Source organism: Sparus aurata, chromosome 22 (assembly GCF_900880675.1).
Source record: "Sparus aurata chromosome 22, fSpaAur1.1, whole genome shotgun sequence".
Classification (NCBI taxonomy): Eukaryota; Metazoa; Chordata; class Actinopteri; order Spariformes; family Sparidae; genus Sparus; species Sparus aurata.
Genome location: NC_044208.1, coordinates 12949351 through 12971441, shown reverse-complemented (window position 1 = coordinate 12971441; position 22091 = coordinate 12949351). Strand labels below are relative to the sequence as shown.

General features: G+C 42.0%; 1 protein-coding gene across 2 annotated transcripts; it reads right to left on the bottom strand.

The window, feature by feature from the left end:
• Positions 1–512: 512 nt before the first annotated feature.
• Positions 513–21837, bottom strand: reps1 (RALBP1 associated Eps domain containing 1). Of its 2 annotated transcripts, XM_030405608.1 has the most exons (19): positions 21044–21836; positions 19089–19212; positions 15609–15838; positions 14751–14913; positions 12838–12968; positions 10628–10790; positions 10476–10539; positions 9622–9776; positions 8760–8881; positions 8230–8310; positions 6471–6558; positions 5936–6037; positions 5742–5802; positions 5368–5566; positions 5068–5262; positions 4553–4642; positions 3881–4035; positions 3690–3795; positions 513–3584 (listed from the first exon to the last, which is right to left on the bottom strand). In XM_030405608.1, exons 1-19 carry the CDS (start codon positions 21194–21196, stop codon positions 3516–3518), a joined length of 2451 nt encoding a protein of 816 aa, XP_030261468.1. In that variant the 5' UTR covers positions 21197–21836; the 3' UTR covers positions 513–3515. The 2 variants fall into 2 exon arrangements, with proteins under 2 accessions (XP_030261468.1, XP_030261470.1); XM_030405610.1 differs by lacking the exon at positions 8230–8310 and having other exon boundaries at positions 21044–21837.
• Positions 21838–22091: the final 254 nt, after the last annotated feature.

Below are 22091 nucleotides of genomic sequence, written 5' to 3'. Positions count from 1 at the left end.
GCTGGATTTCATTCAGTTTTTAGGCCAATCTGCGCACAACTTCTTTACACCTTTAAATGAATTTTAGGGAGGAACCATTAAAATCTTTTTTAATGCTTAAACTAAATAAACAAACTCTTTGTTTTCATGGCTGAATAAAAAACTGACCTTCAAGGATAACACAGTTTCATACTGTTTTATTTTGTTTATATATGGCGGACCCTGCCACCTTTGTAGCTTCAAACAGTGTTCTGGGAACTTCATTTTCCTCTGAGAAGAGCTTGTTTATTCAGTTATGGAACAGATAAATATTATATGTATTATTACCTCATTCATGTTGTAATCATTAAAATTCTGAGTTTGTATTTCTTGTCCAATACGACATGGTGCACCTTTACATATCAACAGCTACACGGGCAAAAATGCAAGTTTGAGTTTGTCATTAAAACCATTCTGACCTGAGCAGAGACGTGTGTGTTTCGACAGGACCGTATTCTTACAGAACGACAAAGAAGTCAGCAGAGAGAGCAGCATTTAAAATATTGTGCCGTTTTTATTTTTGTGTAAAAATCACACAGCTGCTAGTTGACTCTGCAGAGATACAGTACATCCATGCAGTTAAACATCTAGGATCCCACAGCCAAGAGAGAAGGAATTAAATAGAATATTCTTTCGCCGTTAGTCAGCAATTAATGCAAATTTACATATGAGTCCAAAAGTGTGTATCATATACAATATACAACACAGATCTGGGAGCAAATAGCATTCAAAATCCCATCAAATACTTTTTTTGTTATCGACTGATTGCTTCTGCCTGCCGTGGATTGCCTCGTGGGTTGGGGGGGGGGGGGGGACGAAAGGGGGGAGCTATTGTGCTAGCAAACATAAATCAATCCCACATCAATGTTTTTAATAGGGTTTTAAATGGTATTAGTTCCAGGTCTGGAAACAATATAACACACGCACTCACTCACACACACGCACGCACGCACACACTCGTCCTCAACAGCAGAAAAAAGAAGGCGAGCCTTGATACAACAAGGAAGAGAGGTCAGTCAGCCACCGTGGAAACCTGAACGCCAGTCTGGGGGGGTGAGGGGGGGGAGTAAGGCAGATTCTTTGCACACACACACACACACAGGAAGCTCCAGGGACGAGACATTTACATTTAAAAAAAGAAGATATTTAACCCAACAAAACAAGACAGAATGGTTTAGGGTACTGGCACAAAAAAAACAAAACCTTACAGTTTCCAGGTTGTACTGAAGAAATAAAACTCAAGTGGTTCATTATTTTTTTTCTTCTTAAAGCATCTTCTTTTTTCTTTTTTTAAATACACGCGAAAGACAAGAACAACATGCAGGTTAAAAAGAAAGCAAAGAGGAACACGACAAGTTTATAAAAAAACAAAAAAAACAAACGAAAGAAAGAAAAGAAAAACAAAAAGAAAATAAGGAGTTCAAAGTGCAGTTGGGTCATTCAGGTCTCCCATTCTGTTGACTGGTCTCCGTTTAAGCTTCATCTACAACCACTTAAGGGTCGTATCTTGCAGATTTTTAGGGTGAAAGTGCCCTGATAAAACACTGATCTGGAGTATACTTCCCTCTGGAGCCGGGGCGCGGAGAGGAAGCGGACTGCTTGCCAGTACCAAAACAGAAAAAAGGCAAAAATGAATCACAAACATACAGTAGATGGTGGGGGTTTTTTTTGTCTTTTTTTTGGAAGATCTAAGATACAAAAAAACAGAGTATACTGCTCACACAGTTGCTACTATAATAGTACAAACAGCTAAGTATAGTTGAAGATGTATCGTCCCGTACTTGCATAGTGCTGACTGCCCGATTGGAAAAAACAGAACTCTCATCTGCACCGTCAGTTTTGGATCTGTGCGCTCGCCGACCGGGAAATCACAGGAAAAACTTCTCCCGGAATCGACAACGCGATTCTTCATAAATGCCGCCTCCTGCAGTCAAGCAGCTGGAATATCTTCGAACCCCTTCAAGTGAATGTCTGTTTTGACTGAATGGTTTCGCATCCAGGTGAAAATTAAAGACTGGAAATAAATGCAGCAAACCGAAAGAAAACCTTCGAGGAGGGAAAAGAAGTCGCATTTTTTTCCTTTAAAACACAGCCCAAGTCGAGGTGAGAGAGTTCAGTCATTTGGCATAAAGTTAAACCATTCAGTCACATCAATCCCCAAACACTGTGTAACATAGAGAAAGACGACAAAGCACATTCTTTCATTCACTGCATCGTGACAACACACAGGCGCACACACACACACACGTAGACTTCAAGGGGCAGTTAGAAGAGCGAGGTGAGTTCATGTCGCAGGATGAGGGGAAAAAAAAAAAGCCTTCACCATGATGATTTTTGCCATTAAAAGGCCTCACACACACACACACGCCAAGTCCTGTCCAGAAGTAGCCCAGTTTATTTTCAGGAGCGGCCGACCACACCAAACTCCAGTCAAAAAAATGCCAATTTTACATTCTTTCCTTAATAGCAAGCATAGATTTCCTGGTGTAGACTTCCTCGTGTTGTCTAAGCTTCTATATGTTGTAGCGTGACTCTGCTACCTATTTTTAGCAGATATTTTTGAAAATGGTGACATTCAGGAATTCCTGAAGTCATGTTTCCAAACATTTTTTTACGGTGTTCACAGCGGTATAGAATTAGGTTTGCCTATAAGTGAGATGACGATTAGAAAATAGTTCAACATTTTGAAATGCTTAACTGTGTTGACTTTTCTGTTCTTGTGCAGATTAAACAAATACAAGACATGTTAATTACTGAAGTTTTGAAGTGCAGGTAGGTGAGGTTTTTAACTAAAGACATGCTAAGACTTGGGCCACACTAGCCGTTTCCTCTTGCTTCCAGTCTTTCTGCCAAGCTCAGTGAAACGCAGACTCCATTTCTGTACTTAAAACACATGAGGCCAATATATATCTTCTCATTCATCTCTAAGGAAGAAAGTAAAGATGTGCATTATCCCAAAATACTGAACTTTCTTTAAATTTACCAGTTTTCTGACAGGAGTTTGGTGTGGCTGAGTCTGTACCCACACAGAGAATAAACATATTGGTGCTAACCTCAAGTAAGTCACTAAACAGGAGCACAGATGCACAAACCATCACACACACACGACAAACACACTCTGCCTTTCTTCTTCAGTCAGAGTTATTGGACACCAGCAGTTTGTCTTCAGAGCGTCTTATCCGCCGCTCCTAACCACGCTGTCATCCTCACGTTCACCTCTCTTCAGAGAAAATTCAAAAGTGCCAGTTTGTAAAACCTCCCCTCGCTCCCGTCACCTCCTCCTCAAATTAAGACTCTCGGGTCCTTCCGGTTTATGATTAATACATGTGTGATACGAGCGTTTTAACAGTTTTAACGGAGCGCCCTGTGGCAGGTCGGAGCCCCCAGGGAAAGCTGAGATGGTGGAAGGAAGGAGGGAGGGAGTGATGGAGGGTCACAGCGAGGGCCACAGCCTCGCTTCAGGTGAAATACAGCTGAGGGTTTCCTCTTCACGTTGGTTAAAGGTGAGAGAAAGGTCGGAGCTGCTCCAGCTGGACTTCCAGGGATATCCTCTCTTCAAGCAGGTCCTGGAAAATTAAACATTATGAGTGACTTTTCCCTTTTTTTTTTTTTTTTTTTAACCAGGGGAGAAAAAGTCAGGAGGAAAAGATTAAAGAGTACGAGCCGCCTACCTTCAGCTGTTGCTGAAGTTCACTGTTAAGTCGTGCCAACACTGTGTTTGTCTCCTTGTTTCTTCTGATTGAAGCTTGAATCGCCTTTTTGTCTTTTCCTACTGACCTGAAAACACAAACACACACACGTCTTGTAACGCATGATACAAAGGTAGTCTTAAATTCTCCTTTTAACCAACCAAGTTGTCTACCTGGGGATGGAGGGCTGAGTGGCCAGGACAGCAGCTATAACGTTTGATTTCTGTGGACCGTGTTGCTCGTCCTCCGGTCGGAGCTCGTCTTCAGACTTCAACCTTCGGCGTATAGGTTTCGGAGGAGGGGCGAGGGGACCGGACGAACCTTTCGCCTGATGGAAAAAAACAGGAGAAAATCAACAAAAACATTGATTCAACTCCTTTTATTGTTCGTGAGGAAGTGTCTTTATGTTGTATCTGCAAGGTAAAGGTTTGGTATTATCAAATGTGTTTAGAGCTTATTGAAACATAAGTCAATTAATTGCTAAGTTGATCAACAGGAATTCAGCAGAAATCTTTTTGGATAATTGATCAAATTGATACATTTTAATTGTCTATTGACTGAATTTCTCTAAATTGTTGGTTAGTTGTTTGGTCTAAAAATGGGGAAATGGGATCAACACTTTTTCTGACATTTCTAGACAAACAAATCAACCTAGTCAATGATTGGCAGCTTAAGCCTTGGCTTATCTTGAGCTTGGTCACATTAATCCAAATCTTTATATTCTGACTTATAATGTTATTCTGGTTATAACGTGTTTCTAATATTGTTGAGTTGTGTGTTGAATTAAGTATGAGCATCATGTATTCAGTTTATTTCGACGTAATAACTAGAAGATGTTGACTCACAGAGTTCACAGTAGCTGAGACTCTCTCGTCTGCTTGGCCATCGCTCTTCACTGTTCTTAAAGGGCCGGCTCCCTCCGACGGCTTCTCCGCCTAGAGACACAAAAAACTCATGATCAAAAACACGACAGGTCAAGCCCCGACAGTCTAGGTTTGATGTCGCCATGGAATAAACTAAGATATCCTGTCGCTTGATGTCACTTAGAAATGTTTATCACCTGTGGATGTTGCCAGATTTCTTTTCAGTAGTTGCTGAACAATTTCAACTGGATAAAAAAAGTGCTTCTGTTTTCTAAAGTTACAATACTCATTTTATTTTGTTCAGAGTCAACTTCTTAATGTTGTTGCTCAATGACTCTTGGAAGCTTTGAACACAGAATGGCATCGTCAATAAAACTACAGCTGTAAATGTGCTTGTCTGAAAAGGCTTTCAGGGGGAGAAAGGCAAGAAAACTCATCATCATTTACAATTGAACTACCTGGAAATACAACTACACACACTCCATGTAACAACCCACCTGTCCAGGCTCACTGTGTATATCGACCTCTGGCAGGCTGGAAGGCTGTTCGGACGCAGCGAAGGCCTGAAACTGACTGAAGTCGGCAAAATTGGGTTGTTGGGGAATTTGCTGGGGGGAGGTGGTGGTGAGTACTGCTCCGCCTCCTGGAGCCCCCTCTGCCTCTGCACGATGCCCAGTGAGTGGTACTGATGTCTAGAGAGAGAGAGGGGTGATGATGCAGTTAGACCTCATGTTTCGTTGCATGGCAGTGTCTGGCACATTGTTGCTGCTGTTAAGAGTTTATTTTGTCTGTCTCACCTGTGTGGGCAGAGGTCGAGGTGGCACAGCAGGCGGGTAAGCTATCGTAGAGGGTTGAGGTTGTCCTGGTGCAGTTGTGGCGGCGAAGGTGCGGTTCATGTCGAGAGACGAGGAGCGAGAGTGAGAGGGGTGGGGCCTGGGCGGTGGCGGAGGGGGGGCCACCACCTTCAGAGCCTCTGGAGACGTACCCGACTGAGACCTGAACAACAAACAATCAGGTTGACGTAGTCCCTTCATGCTCACAAAACAACATTTGAAATAAACGGATGAATAAGCAATTCATAAAAATAATCTCTTATTTCTAGCAATACAAATGAAACACATAACCACAGTTTTGTCTGACAAACGCCAACAATAACATCAAAATCACCGACCTTTGTCTTGTGATTGGCTCCTGGTCTGAGGTGAAGGAGTCTGAGCTGCTGTAACCATCACCTTCAATGGTAGACACAACAAAATCCCATAAACATCACATCAACTTGGTGACCAACAAACCAAAACAATGTGCAGTTCAAAACACAACGTTTTGAAGCGGGGACTCTTAAACGGCAGCCCATCCTTTACTCACCTACGGTGTTGGCGGCTACAAACTTCATGGAGGCAGGTAATTTGGCTTCTTCGGACAGTTCGGGGGGTTTAGCCAGCAGTGGACTGGTCGGGTGGTTGTGGTCTAAAGGTTTGACAAATAACAGGAATGACAGATGTTTTAATTGTACTGCAGTTAATTACACGCAGTTGAGCACTCATTTTTCATCCCACAATAACCTTATGAGAAGATTCAAAAACTGATGATAAGCCAGACCACAGCGCACTTCCACTGTCTGTTTATGAATAATGAAATCAAGACTGATTATGTTTAATCACATGTTTCTGTTTACACGTAACAAATGGCAGCCTCTCCGGTTGTAATTACCTCTCCCACACACCAAATTCAGCAAGGGACTCAACATTCAACATGCACTCGTATGTAAGCCACTCAAATCGGACTGTGTCTCGAAAAATGTGCTGCTGCAGCTTCTATTGTAGGTTGTAACTCATAAGTGATTTAAAGCTCAAGTAACAGTCCATGAACAGCGGAAAAACAAAGCCAGAGGTTGTCTCACCGCTGCCAGTCCTCTTGAGCTCCATCTCCTGCATGTGGATCTTACTGGGCGTCATCCGGATAGGCACCGGGTGGACGATGGCCGTGTCCTGAGGGAAGGACAGAGGGGACATGAGGTGAGACAGACGGATTTATATGGTTTCATAGAAGGAGACATGTTTGTAGACCGCCACACTTCATTCACAGTTTACTTTGTCGGGCTTCGCCTCCATCTGTCAGTTGACTCCGTTTGCAATGCAACAGCTCTGCCTTGTTTATCAAATGCAAACAAAGTGAACACTTGACTTTATCGTTGCTTTATTCACATCAAGAGTTTTTTGACTGGTGCTGACCTATTTTCACGATTTTCTTCTGTTATCAATTTACAAGAAGACATGAAGACATTGTGATATAAGATGAATCACAGGCCTCTGGAGGACGGTACTGAACGAAAACTAAAACTTCATACAAGAACTTTGTCAAACTTCGAATTAAAAGTATTTCCGTTTTATACTACTTTGTACCTTTTTGGACACTTTAAACGCACAGTATGTTGTTTCTGTCACTAGGGGGTCTCTCGATCAAAATAAAAGCAAAAGACAACAACGGAATAGTTTTATGATGCTGTGCAGTGGCGTGGGATCATGGGAGTCGTCTTCACTATTAAATAACTACAACTGCCTGTGGGCAATACAAACTGTGGTAAACAATAGACTGGCTATTGAGGTAGTTCGCTTCACTGACTTCCTCCCTCACTCTCTGACGCATGCCTTGAATTTACAGACTCCCTCAGTGAAGACAAACAGATACAAACACTTATTCGGCCCCACAGCCATTGACCTTCATACGCACGTTGGCCTACTTGTTGGATGATTTATGTAGATTTTTTATTGTGCTGTTTCCACTGGAAAAGTTTTATTGATGTACTTTGATTGTAAAACTATGCTGATCATACTTTATGCTTGTTTGTCTACAAGATGTTCCTGCCTTTGCTGTCACTGGAGGATTTTGTGGGAAAATACAAAATAAAGTCCTGGTTGTTTTTAAGACATTTTTGCGGAAATGTTACATATTGTATCTCGAAGTACATTATCCTTTTGTGCTAGTATTTCTTTAACTCTGTGCATGTCCACCCTCATGGTAAAATGTCTGACTGTGATATTTCATTAAAGTGCAGCTCAACGTTATGCCATTCCAAATTGAGTAAATTGGGTTTTTTAGGGTTCTGCTCAGTGATTTGTGCTGCCCACAATTTCAGCGTGCCCAAAACCAATCTAAAAAAGATGCACACTCCTGCAAAAAGGCCAATTATGGTAGTCGATACTGCACTGCATGCCTGATTAATTGTGCAGAGCCAATTACTGCTGTAAGGAAAAGAAAATCTGCTAGAGGGACAGAAAATAATTCAGGACAGACAGTTCAACAGTGCACACCACACACGACTTTTAAGTACTTCCAGCATTGACCATATAAGGAAAAAAATTATCTGTCACAATCTGCAAATGCACTAGTGATTGGTGGATGTCACTGTAGAAAAAAAAGGTGATGTCCAATAGAAGCTAAGCCAGCCAAATCACAACACATTGACCACTGCTGACGCAGCAGACTGCACTTTGAAAGAACATCATGCACAGAGAGAGACAGAGAGATAGAGAGAGGTAGAGATAGATGAAGAGAGATATAGATAGACAGAGAGAGAGAGAGAGAAAGCAGAGAGATCCAGAGAGGGTTAATGTCTGTCCATTAATGGTGAAACCATGCATACTAAGTGATTGACTTACAGGGTCAGCTGGTGCAATGTTAGAGTCAAATTGGGTCAGAGTTTGTGAGCTGGAGGAGCGCTCGCTAAACGTCTCCCACTGCTGCAGGAGACAGACAGACAGTGAGAAAAAACATGTCAGTCAGCCAGTGCAGTGACATCACACATTTACATCATCAGCCTGACCCTCTGACGTGACGCGACATCACCAGTCGTCGGCAGCAGACGACGTGGCGACGCGACACCGTCAGCAGGTGCGGAGACAAAAACAGACATCGCTGACTTTCGAACAGAACAGCAGGCTACCACCACAGTCCGAGAAGTGAGAGAAGGGGTGCTGAATTATCAGTAATTATGTCTGATGATGAAGAGGATGAAGAGGCAATCAAATCATGATGGATGGATAAAGAAAAAAGCAACTTCATCTAATTAACCCTCATCAATTAATTATGATGAAACAAATGCACACAAGGCAAAAGCAAACAAACACAGAGCTCACGGTATGTGTGGAAATATACTAAGTATTCATGTGTGTTGTGTGCATGTTGGAACCTCGCTGCTCTGGTTCATCTCGGGCCAGGCCTGGTTGAGTGAAGGCATGGAGGGAGATTTGTTGGGGGTGACCTCCACCGGGGAGCCCGAGTATCCGACATCAGCAGTCGGCTCTGGAACTTCTGAATAGAACAGGTGAGACACAGGTTTTCATCTCGTCAATATCAGCCAACTAATATAAAGTTCGGGGTCTAGTCCAAATGTTAAACTAAATAGAATAGTCTGAGAAATCTCATTTTCACAGCTATTTTAAGGCTTCTGTCTTTTGAAAGTTGCATTAAATATTACTGTCATTGATTTTATGCTTACTGACCAAAGGAAATCTTGTGTGCATCTTTAAAGTTTAGTAGTAAAAGTTATTAATCAGTAAAATAAACCCTCATAAATATAAACTTGATTATTATACAGGGTTGTCATTACCCTATCACTAGACGGCTTAGGTGAAGCACCAAAGCCCACCCTTTTTGGTTTGCTAAAGCTGTCTCAATTCTATGTATACCAATATTAATCCAAAATTATGAAAATTTGAAATTTTCTCAGAGGAAAGCACTTAAATCCTGCACAAATGTAGGGAAAACGTTGTTGGATAATGAATGGCTAAAAATATTTACATATTTACATGGAACTTGAAACCTCCAAAAGAAACAAATATTAATGTTTTTCTCTTAAAAGTACAATCTTAATAATATATATATTTTTTAAATGTTTTATTATTTATCAAAAGGGCAATTAAAACAAACAGTATATCCATCAGCAACTGCGATTCAGGTTTTGCACACTGCAGTGCAGTCACCTTACAGGTTTTGGGGGGCCTGAAGTCGGGAAATTAAGAGAAAGGGCACCAAGAACTGACAGCACGTACCTGCTGAGTCATCCAGGTCAATCAGCTTTGGCATCAGGCTCTCAGGTAGCTTCTCGGGGAGGTCATAGCCGTTCTTCCTGGCCACGACCAGGTGAAAGGCAGCACAGAACTCATCCAGAGTCAGAGCCCCGTCTTTATCGAAGTCTGACAGCTCCCTTTAAACACACAGTAGACATCGGTGAGTCTGCCAGCCTGACAGACTGTGTCACAGTGATAGCAGGGATGTTTGTCTAAATGGATGTGCTGCCTTTCAATCTGACTCTATCTTCCCCAGATCACTCAGGTAGATTAGTCTGCTCTTGCTATTTCAGATGTTGCTTCAGTTGCCCGTATGAACACACAGGCCCAGTTCAAGAGCTGAACACAACATTTAGAGCTGAATCCCGACTCAGAGCAAGTTGTGACAACCAAAATTAAGGCCTGCTCCTACGCAAATGTGCCTGTAAGGCTCGTAACAGCTGACAGCTGGTTTTTATATGCAGTAATTAACTGAGCAACGATCCAGGAAAATGTTATTCCCCTTAAAAAACAATGGCAGGTTGTTAGATTGGGGTTTAGACGCTGAGACATTTTAATTTATATAAAAGAAGACAAAACTTTTCTTTCTACCGCTTCTTATTTACCAGAAAAACTGATTTTCTCCAGTTGCTACCACAAACTGAAACATGTGTGACTTCACGTAGACAATATCATTTAAATCACTTTGACTTCTCATCCATGACAGTTTTATCCCGCCCTAACCCATCGCATAGAAGAAGTGGTTAACTTTTCAAATGATGGTGAAAACGACCCTTATTCAAACATCTACATGCTTCACGAAATAAACAGCAGAGACGATTATGGTGATGACTCACCAAATATGTGACAGCTCTAAAATCGGTAGTTTTGATTTGGTGAAGAACTCTTTTGCTGCTGAACCTTAAACACACAAACACACAGATGATTAAAGAATCCACTTTCTAACAAGTCTTGTGTGGCGAGTGTTTGTGTGTCTGGATTTTCCTACCGGGTATGAAGCCCGTGAGGTCTGGCTGGATGGTTTTGAACTGGTTAATATAATACTGTCTCTGCTCGTCCGTGATCTTCCACGGATCATCGTAACCGCTGGACTGTCGCTGGATCTCATTGGTCGTTGCTGCTGAGGCCACTGTTCGTATCGTTGTGCTTTCCTGCGGGAAACCACGTGGGACATTCACAGAAAATGATAAGAGAGCAGCACCGGTTAAAAGGAACACACACAATCTCGTACATAATCAAGTAGAGCAGGTGCGAATACAAAGTATGTTTATCCAAGTGTGGTTTCTTCAGTGGCTACATGTGCTGTAGGTGTCTTGGACTTTGAAACTGTAAGAAATTCTAATTCATGAAAAAATACTTTCATTATACCAAGATGTTTAAATTTTTCTGAAAATTTGGATTAGAGGGACAGACATAATTTCATCAAAACATTAGAGCCCAACCAATATAACAGTTGGCTGATATTGGCCTATTACAGATATACTGGTGATGGCTTATCGGTCGATAAGAGCCGATATGGATACTTTTTTAAAATATTAAAATGCAGAAAAAGATGCTTAGATTCATTTATAATTATCAAATTCCCTGTGAAGTGCATTGTTTCAGTGAACTGATGTAATTTTGGACAATAACTGTAAATACCTTAACTCATAAATTCATTTGAGGAATCATTTAAACTAAATAGAAAAATAAATCACAATATTCTGGGAATCCGGCCTAGTGGCATGCAGGCAAACTCTTCTAAATCTCTTCTTAAAACTACATTCTTATCTAATGGCTTTTTCTTAACTGGTGGCATTTGTCATAATTTTGAAATTATTCAGTTTTTACTTTTAAGCACTCTAGCTTTGTTTAGATATGTGATAATTTACTATCATTATCATCATTAATAATTTTAAAGTGGGACAGACAGAAGCATATTATAATGTTGTTTAGCTCAGAATTACAATTACTGCTGTTGTTACTCAACATTAGCATGATGTTGGCCTGAAACAAGGCACAGGATACAGAGGCCTTATCATGTTTTATTTAGCTTTTCCTGCGTGAACTCATTCAAGTTGCTTAAGTATATTTAAGTATGTATTGCTTAAGTATCTTGCTCTGCTGGAAGATAATAAAGCACTGATATAATTGCTGACTCCTGTTTTACGCACGATTGTAGCTAGGAAGATATGTCACGTATTATGCTTGCAATGTGTGATGCAGCATTTTCGTCTGATTAAAGGGATAGTTCGGGTTTTTTGAAGTGGGGTCATATAAAGTACATATCTATGGTCGATCTGTTCCCTACCGTAATGACCGATCAATGCAGCCTCAGTTGGGAGAAGTAGATAGCCGCTCCAGCCCAGATGCTCAGCTTTGTACTGCAGTGAACATGGTCCAGCAAAAAAGCAAAATTAACCACCTAAAACAAGGCTCACCTAAAAACTTTTTACATCAGTTCAAGTGTACGTTGTATAGGTTAAATTCACACCACTTTACATCGCTGTCAGACCACGCTTTCTTTTGGCACTACATTTTCTCAACCGCAGAACCCCCGTATCCCTACGCATGAGCGCTAATACTGAAGGATACGGAGAGTTCAGTTTCGTTTTTATCTAAAGTAAACCTCTCGTCCAGCAACTGGGCCTCGCGCTGTATTCCGCCGCTCGCAGATCAGCTGTTGCCCAGTTACGCTAGTGCATTAGGGATACGAAGGTTCTGTGGTTGAGAAAATGTAGTGCCAAAAGAAAGCGTGGTCTGACGGCGATGTAAAGCGGTGTGAATTTTACCTATACAACGTACACTTGACCTGATATAGATTTTTTTACGTGAGCCTTGTTTTAGGTGGTTAATTTCGCTTTTTTGCTGGACCCCGTTCACTGCAGTACAAAGCTGAGCCTCTGGGCTGGAGCGGCTCTCTACTTCTCCAAACTGAGGCTGCGCTGATCGGTGATTACGGTAGGGAACAGATCAACTATAGATAGGTACTTTATATGATCCACTTCAAAAAACCCGAACTATCCCTTTAAAGAGGTCCACCATGTGATGATAATGATTAACTGATGTCAGAGTGGATTTGCTTTCCTACGTAAGAATTCAAAGCCACGTTGATGCACCAGCAGGTGAGATGCACAAAATATAATTGTAATTTATCAGAGGGTCAATCAGCAGGTCTGAGGAGCTCTAATACGCAGACGTTGACAGAAGCTGCCCTACCTGGACTGATGAGGGATGCATTGCTGGGAGCGCGCTGGATGGCGGGGTGTCTGCCGTGAAACTGACCCAACTTTCCTGACTTGGAGGAGGAGGCGAGTGGGACGACCACATTCCCTCAACGGGCACTGGACCTGGAGGGAGGAGGAGAGTGAACGTACAGTGACGACAATTATTTACAATTAAATAAACTGTTAAGTGTTATAAGGATTAGAGTGGCGACTAACGGTTACAAATCAACGTATCATTTTGTTGATAATAGGTCCCCAAAAAGTGAAGAATGGCAGTTAAACAGAGCCAAAAGTGACTTATTTCTATAGACTGTTTAGGAAACCATCAGCCTAAAACCCAAAGATGTTCAGTTTATTCTTAAACTCTGATGTTTGAGAGCTGGAATCAGTATTTTGCTTGAAAAATAACGATAACAGATATCAAAACAGCTACTGATTAATTTTCTCTCCATCGACTGAATAATGCACCTTTGCAGCTCTACAAAGGATTCTTGTTTTTTCTAAACATTTACATCGTTATTTTGTGCTGATGAAAGCGCAGCACAGATCAAGTGACATCCTCCCTGTTCCCATAATGACTAACAGCCGTAACTGCCGTTCTCAGCAAACATCGTTTATGAAGAAGCTGCAAACACCAGGAAGTAACGCAAACACAACCAACTACAATCTGCTCCGTGCTGACTCCGTCTGACCAAACTCACAACTAGTATCAACTTTTCTGCCTAGTCTGTCACATTTTCATTCATTACTGTTGTTGTTATTGTTGTTATCATCACTGGCCCGCAACAAGTGAAACTCTGCCTCTTCATTGCTACAATCAAGGCGTGTTTTCCTTTAATAGTACAAAAGGAATTACTGCAAACCAGTACTTTCAGAATCATTTAATCTAGTGGTTGTTTTCTCAACAAAGGTCATAGTGAAACATCCTGATGGTCTCATATAAAACTAACCAACAGAGGGAAAAGCAAGAGATATGAGACATTGGAAGAATTTGGGCTTTTGTTGTCTTTAAAGAAACAATTCAAACAGACTGACTGTCAATTGATTGCCGCAGCTCCGCTTCAACCCAAGATACATGTTTGGCTGCGCAATATGGCCTTAAACTAATACATCTTTAAATATATTGCAATACACTGCATAGATACAATATTTTAAAATCTCCTCAAATTTTGCAACCATTTTCATACGTCCGTCTTTAAATGTTATCAACAGGAGCTCACTGCATATCATGTGAAACACCAGGAGCAGCGTTTTACCGTGGCCACCACAGCACTAATATTAATAATACAAAATCGAATAAGAAATCAAAACATGTCAGAATTAACCATCTGATCCACTTCCTTACTGTATATACATTCATTGTAATGAGAACTGAATCCACCCCTCTCTCTCTCCGAATGAGAGGAAGAGGGAGTGAGTCGGTGCGTCGATGGGTACGAGAGGTGAAACAAGACCAGATTATCATAGTTCAGAAAAATGCAGCGTAGTGACTACACAGCAGCTCACACAGGAGAGGTAGCCTATACAAGCTGGAGCTACCAATGCACATAAAACTCACGTTGCATCTGCTCATATGAGTCAGAGCATCCAGTCTTCAGTTCTTACACCGAACTGATAAATCATAATTGTAGAGTAATACTGATCTTAGTTTGACATCGTACAAACTCTCTGTCTCTCGTCCACAGGAGCGCTGATTTCTCTAATGGAAAAGTTAGTCTGGAGCCCTGAGGTGACAGCTGATACTTTCATAAACTATCAACACATTGAGTATGAGAACAAGTAGAACAGTCTGGTAAGCTCAGAAAATTACATCACTTCACTGCAATGCAGCCTTTCAAACCAGGAAACACTATGCCATATCATATGCTGGCACCCTTTCATGCTACCTGGTCAACTAAATCATACCTGATTGTGGTTCTCTGAACTGCGTCCACACAACTCCGGTTGCAGCCACCACCGGCTGTCTTTCTGCGTTTCCTCCGCTGTGCTGCCGCTTGTGTTTCCTCCACGAGGGAGGGGAGGTGGGGGGAGACTGGTGAGGGGAGACCACCGGGGACGTCGGCTCGGGCTGGAAACACGTGTAAATACAATCAAACACATGAAATATGTATTCAATAAACAACTGAAGATCTAATGACAGTCTCCTGGCATGCAATCTTTTCAAATCTTAATGTGACAACGAAGAAGCAGAAGTGTGCAGAAGTCTCATTATGGTTTCACAGGTTATGGGTATTAACGCTCAGATCCTATCTTAAAACTAAAGATTTCCGCCTTCAATGTGCCACATCCGAGCCAAGTGCAGGCCAACACATATCACTTCAAAGCCTTTTATCTGTTCATCACAGATATGGCATGTTCAAGCAACCAGTGAATGAACATTTCACAACAGATGCAAACAGATATGAGTTGAGGAACAGGTCTACATTACTGACAGGCAACACACTGCTGAATGAAAGTCAGCAGCAGGAAACATGAGAGCAATTTAAGCTACAAGTATTCAAACATGCACGAGAAAAACATCAGTATTCAAGTGGCATATTTCGAGTAACTACTGGGTTTAGCTGGAGAAGGAAATTAAATGAATGTACCATGATAAGAAGATTGATATCATAAAAATCCACTTTTAATTCAGTTATTAATTAAGTAATTGTGATAAAAGTAAGCATCTTTTCCCTTTAAACCCCAAGCCAAACCCAATACTTTAACGTATTGCCAGTGCAGATGATATAAAACACACAAAAAAAAGTGTCTAACTTTACTCACCTGAGGCTCTATGCTGGGTGCCAGGGGCTGGATGACCTCGTGGACAGGAAGTGAAGTGGATGATGGAGGACCTTTCTTGTTCTGGTGACCCCTGCCTGGTGGTCGGGGTATTACTGCAGTGGCTGAGGCGGGGTACAACCCCTGACTGTCTGTGTCCTGGTACAACGCTGCGTGCCTCGCCTCCGCCTCGTTCTTCCCCACCACGAACCTGGGCAGCGGCAGGTCCTTGACTGGTGAGACAGCAAACCAGTCACGGGATTAGAGGACAGATTTGTTTCATATTGATTTTCAGCTGCTTTGATGACCAAAATCGGTGCCCATTGACTAAACTTGTCAGTTGAGTTTTTCTGGTGTAGCCACTTTCCTTCACTATGCCACACTTGCCTCCATTTCCATTACTCACTGCCTACATTTCCCAGAATGCCTCGATAAGGAGCACGAACTTGCTGCAATGAGCTGTGGTTTATAGTTGTTTACAGAGAGAGAGAGAGTGACAGCTGTACAATGAGAACAACAGTTTGACAGTATCCCTTTCAACGAGAGTCAGGCTGCTTCCTCAAAATAAAACACGCTCTGACTGCTGGTCTGTTGAATATTCTGTGGCTGCAGTAAATGGCCTGTTTGTCTCCTATACAGTGGGTTTGTATGAAGTTAATAGTCTGAACAAAATGGCAAAAATAGATAATCTTCCTCCGCCATAGGTCTTCTGAAAAAAAACCAGACAATTTTACTGTTTCAGAAGTCTTGTTTGTGTCGCACTTATTTAAGCCAATGCTTCGAAGAAAAGATAAAAATCAAAATAAGACAGAAATGATCAAAACAGCAATATGACAAAGAAATCTGATCTGTAAAGCGTTTAAAACGCACACAAGGTGCATCACCATAAGATGTTCCCTGGAAGTGCCATGCTCATCTCTTGATTTAACGCTAGCTGAGCTGGCACAGAAACAAACGAGGTGCATGTTTTATTGGATTGTCATAATTAGCCATAAGCGAGCCGAGGTGTAAGCTGGCAGATACTGAACCCACTGCAGTGTATACGGCTTTGTTTATGCTGACATTGATATTGATGTAAAAACTGACCTGATTGCAAACTACTTCAATAATGGAAAATCCTTTCTTTCCTTTTTTTCAGCAAAAATGCAAAATAGTTTCTTGTTCCAGCATCTCAAATATGAGGATTTGCTGCTCGTCTTTTCCACAAATACTGGCAGGTCAAATATGTTTCTGTTTTGGAAAACACCAAAAAAAAGGGATTTAAGGTTGTTACATTCCGCTCATATCACTATTATCTTGAACTACATAATAGCAATTGGCAATATTTGCGCCATTATTATGAAATATGATTAACATGGCACTAAAACATACTTGTATCACTTGACCTTGTGTTTTGTAAAGAAAGAATATTGTGCCACCGGAGATAGGTGTGCAAACTGGACGTATTGAATATATTTCCACACGTCCGGTTTAACTTGTTTGAGGGGGAATGCCATGGATAAGCCGGGCCGTCAGCCATGATGACAGGTTTAGGATTTTGGAATGACTGAAAAGAGGCAGGCTCCACCCTCTTTGTGGTAATTCAAAGTAATCTGGAAAACTATGCAGGACTTTGAGAGCTAGACAGCCGTTTCAAGACATTAATAATAATAATAGTAATTCGCAATAATCAACTGAAGTGTTCAACTTAACTCAAATCCTTCTCTTCGAAGTGAACAACAGACCTCAGGAGCTAAATTAAAAAAAAGCCAATATGTGGTTTCCAAATAGAACTGAATGCATGTTACAGAAAACGCAGGACCAATATGTGTTGTTGACAGTCGTATAGAAAGCACCTAAAGCAACCAAATCAACAATCTACTTATATCCTACGTGTCAAATGTTTTCTGAACTCACTATTCACCTTGGGAAGCTTTATCTCCTGCTGGTTTAAGTAAATACCTTTCTTTGCAATATCTCAGCATGACCGAGGTGACTGTCTGATAGCACAAAGTAGACAAACATTTTAACTCGCCGCATCAGGTAACTTCTGGGATTTACCTTTGAAGGTGCACTATGTAGTTTTGGGGAAGCAATTTTAAACAGACTGATTCTTTTATGCCTAAAAATAAATACACATGACAATAAACATTGTTTTCATGAGAACAGCTTGTTTATTCAGTTATGGAAAAAAATAAACATTTCTTAGTTTGTAATATTGCCTCATTGGTATTGTAAATATTACAATTATGAGTTTGAATTTCTTCTCCAAAACTACACAGTGCTCCTTTAAGAGTACAAGTTACAAAAACCCCAAATTTAATACAAGCGTCCCGTTGAAACACGATGTCTTAGTGCTATGAGGAAGCGGCCCCTCTGTGCTTCCTTATACGTTTTAAAATCAAATTATGAAATCATTACAGCAACTTCATGTTGCAATATTTCACGCAGCGGGTGGATGTGATATCATGTCGCTTTGAGAGGAGTCACGCCAAAGACAAACAGAAAAATGCAGTTTTGCAGTTAAACCCTCGAGTGCTGCGACTACAGACTCTATTTAGTCAAGATAAATAGAAAGCGAGGAGAAACAGCACTTACTGTCAGCCACCTGATTCCACAAATAATGAGCTGCTGCCACCGACCGTGCCGAACGGCAGGCATAACATGAATCTAATCATTTCTGATAGCGTCACCATATATCATATTTTTTTGTATAAACTGTATTTGCCATACGAGCACAGAGTGAGAAACTACATCCTGCTCAGGGACACTTTGACATGTAGACAGAAGGACGTTGGAATCAAACCACCAACTTCAATTTATGGCTGCCCCTCTCTTCGTACAACAGGAAAAACTGTGATTTATTTATTTTAATATGCATGTTTTAATCATCTAACAAGGGATGCAACTATCCTACATTTTGATGGCAAGTTTATAGTCTGAGAAAAAACACCAAATTTGACAATAATAATTAATCAATTTATCTCACAAAAGTATGGATGTATGAGCGTTTTTAGTTATTTTAGAACTAAACGTCAAGTCAAATTGCAATTTTTGTAGAAATTAACTAGTTAAATGGGTAACAACTCTTTTGTGGGTGCTATGCCCTTCAGGAGATTACATGCCGTTTTGGTGAGCATGAATTTAGGAAACATTTAAATGCTCCTTTTCATGCTTTGTGTCTTTTAGTTTACATCGCAGTTTTTCTGAGAGTAGAAAACAAGCACTCGGCGGAGCTGAGCCTTTACAGCAACATTTTAATCATTGGTTAATAGTGAAATCGTTTCACTGCTGGATCCCTACATCTGACACAGAGAATAAAAGCATTTCGCAGACTGCCTTCTCCTTTTCTATCCTGACCCTTGCGTCCCGTCACGTGACCTCTTTTAAATTTACTATGGCTTCCAAAATAGAAAAAAGATTTTGGTCAGCCTGGAGAAGAGAGAAGTCCAGTGTCTGAGAAGCTGACTGGTGTGGGATGGGGGTTCAGAAAGGTGGACTCACCCGAGTTGAGGCTCTCCACCCTCAGGGGCAGACCGGACTGGGCGATGGCGATGAGTTTCAGAGCGATGTAGAACTGGCTCCGCCCGAAGTGACCCAGCCGAGTGGCTCCACACAGCTCTGTGATCTAAACCCCCACCACACACACACAAAGGACAAGGAGGAACAGTTAACAACATTGTACTCATGTGAAACGCTGAAGAGAAGAGAAGAGAAGAGAAGAGAAGAGAAGAGAAGAGAAGAGAAGAGAAGAGAAGCTTTCATCTGACAATTTATAACTGGCAGAAGAAAATATAACTAACATTTTAGAACTGATATACACACTTGCTATATTCTACTTAAGTTCTACTGATATTTAATGATGGAGTTCAGGGCACCAGTGTGCATTTACAAAAATCTGTCAGGTGCGACTAAACACTGTCACTGGTTGGAACGGTTCGCCTGAAATGTGAGATCATTGCAAACTGTTGAAAAATAAAAATAGACGTGTTTGCAACTGTATTCCTGTTTACAATCATTGACATAGCTGTGTTAAGAAACGAAACGAAAAATGCATTACTGGAGGCACGTAAATTAAAAAGTTAGGCGCACCAGTGCAGCCAATGTAAAAAGCTGATCTGGAGCCCTGCAGTTTACCTCCTGTACTTCACAAAAAACAGCCCAAGCGACAGTCGTATTTATTCTTTTCATTCATTGGCAGATGTTCAGTAGGTCTCGCCATTACTGAGCCTGATTATCACATATTTTGTTGCACTTGACGTCACGCTGAGCAGGCTTTGTCCAACACGGTACATCAGGCAGCAAAACAGAGGCTACAAGATGTTCAAAATGGCCACAGAAACACACGCACACCGCACCGATACAGCGATTTTCCGTGGCCGATTAACACCCACAACATCAGGCCGACTCCTCAAGTGTGAGTCCTTTTTGGTGCCGAGAGCCGCCACAGCTGACTGGTCCCTTTCTCGCTGACAAAGGACTTATTCTGAGTATGTGTGGACACAAAGCAGCCTGTTACAACAGGACACTGTAGCCGTGGATGTGTCTCACAAGCCCGCCACAGTGTGTGTACATTTTTCCAAGATTGCCACACTGCCTAATTCTTCAGCTCCTCTTGTTGACCTTGAAAGAAAGAAAAAAAAAAAAGATTCTGACTCAGACAAAACTGCAAACACTTGGCCTGCTCGGAGATCTGGAGTCACCAACACGGGCTTGCGAGCAGATTTTACTGGCTGCTCGTCATAAGTCATAGTTAACAGGCAGAGCAGAGGGAGAGAGTCTGGACGGTGTGACCATCACATGAATTCTATAATCCCACAAGAGGCAAGTGTTAATACACATGTACGAGCTCTGTGTGAAGGCTGGACTGTGGTACTGGATGATACAAACCCCCCGCCCCCCCAAGTCGTGTATTGCCCAGACAGTCTGGGTTAGGGTGACAACTTTTATAAATCACGTTGACGTGTGGACTCTGTGACATTGTGTCTGCCTTTTCCACCGTGTCAGCTCAACCCAGAGGCGAACAAAATGACAGATTTTTAATGGAGTGGGGAGACAGGAAACAGTGGGCAGCAATGTGAGGCAAAGGGCTGCTGAGGACATGATCTGCTCCAGCGTTATGACACATGCCCACGAAAAGACCCTCACGGGGGCAGACATACAAGCATGTGCTTTATGTTTCAGATGGTCATTTGTGCCAAATTCCACAGCTAATGTTACTTGTCTGCCCACTCTCTCTGGCTACGGCTAACATTAGCCAGAAGAAGGTGTGTCTCTCTTGCTGCGCAGCGTTGCTAACCACCCAGGCTAGCCAACTATAGCTTCACTGGATGACAGGTCAGCTCTGACAGCCAGGCAAGTCAGTAAAATGTAGAATGACAGGGCTTTGTTTCGGGGCCAGCCTCACGGGTCTGGTGATAACACTTTAAAAAGCTTGGCACCCGCTAACGCTAGCTTACCTGCAGGACAACTTCGCTGGGTAGCTGGGCCGCCCGGAAAAGGTCAAGAACTCTCCCATTGGAAGCCACTTTTTTGGTGTTGTCCGTGTCGCAGTAAACGAACAAATCCGAGTAATATTTCTGCTCGTTATCGGTCAACGTTAGACTTTCCATCGTAGTGCCAATCGGACCTGAAAAGCAGACTACTTGGCTGTTGATTAGCCCCTTAGCCAATGGCTGGGGCAGGATCCAAAAAATGGGCGAGACTTCAGGATCCCAACTTAGCTAACGTTGCTGTACTAGCTAACGTTGAGGGTTAGCTGTAATAATGTTCACAACGCGCCGTGTCGACTTGTTGTCGCCCGATCCCACTCTCGGTAAAAACCCCTAACACTGTCCGCTATCAAAGAGAGCTGATCACCATTCAAAGATCCAAACCAGGAGTGCCTTCATGCAGTTAATCACTTAGTTAACTTGTTGGGCCAGTCAAGCCAAGTAGCCAACAGCTGGCTAGTGGTACTGCGAGCTAACAGCTACCTTGAATCAAAGTCAGTGGCACCAACGTTAAGCTAACTAGCAAGTCGCAAAGTGCCTCCACTTCCTCAGCCCGGTCGTTTACCGCGTTAGCCTCACGTTATAGCACTTCTTCTCCCTGTAATCCGTTGTGGGATGGCGTTTCTGCGTTTCGCTAGAGACAAATTCCTCTGCGGGGCCGTTAGAAGTAAAGTTTCATGGTCTTTGGGTTCCTTCCTCTAGTAATCTTAGCCGCCATTCCTACCGCCAGTGTCAAGCCACTCGGAGTGAAAGTGTGACTTCCGGTAGGGTTCTTCAAATTAAAACACCCCTTCAACTTCACATCCTGGCAATGTTTTTACCCTTTCTCAAGCCCCCCAAGCTATTTTAAGATATTTGTCTTGCAGAGTGGTGCACATAAAACAATCTCCTGGTCAACGTCAGCAAACCCAAGGAGCTGATTGTTGATTTTAGAAAATAAAGGAGGCGAAGACACACGCCCCTGTCTACATCGGTGGAGCTGCAACTGAGCAGGGGAACAGTCACAGGTTCCTTC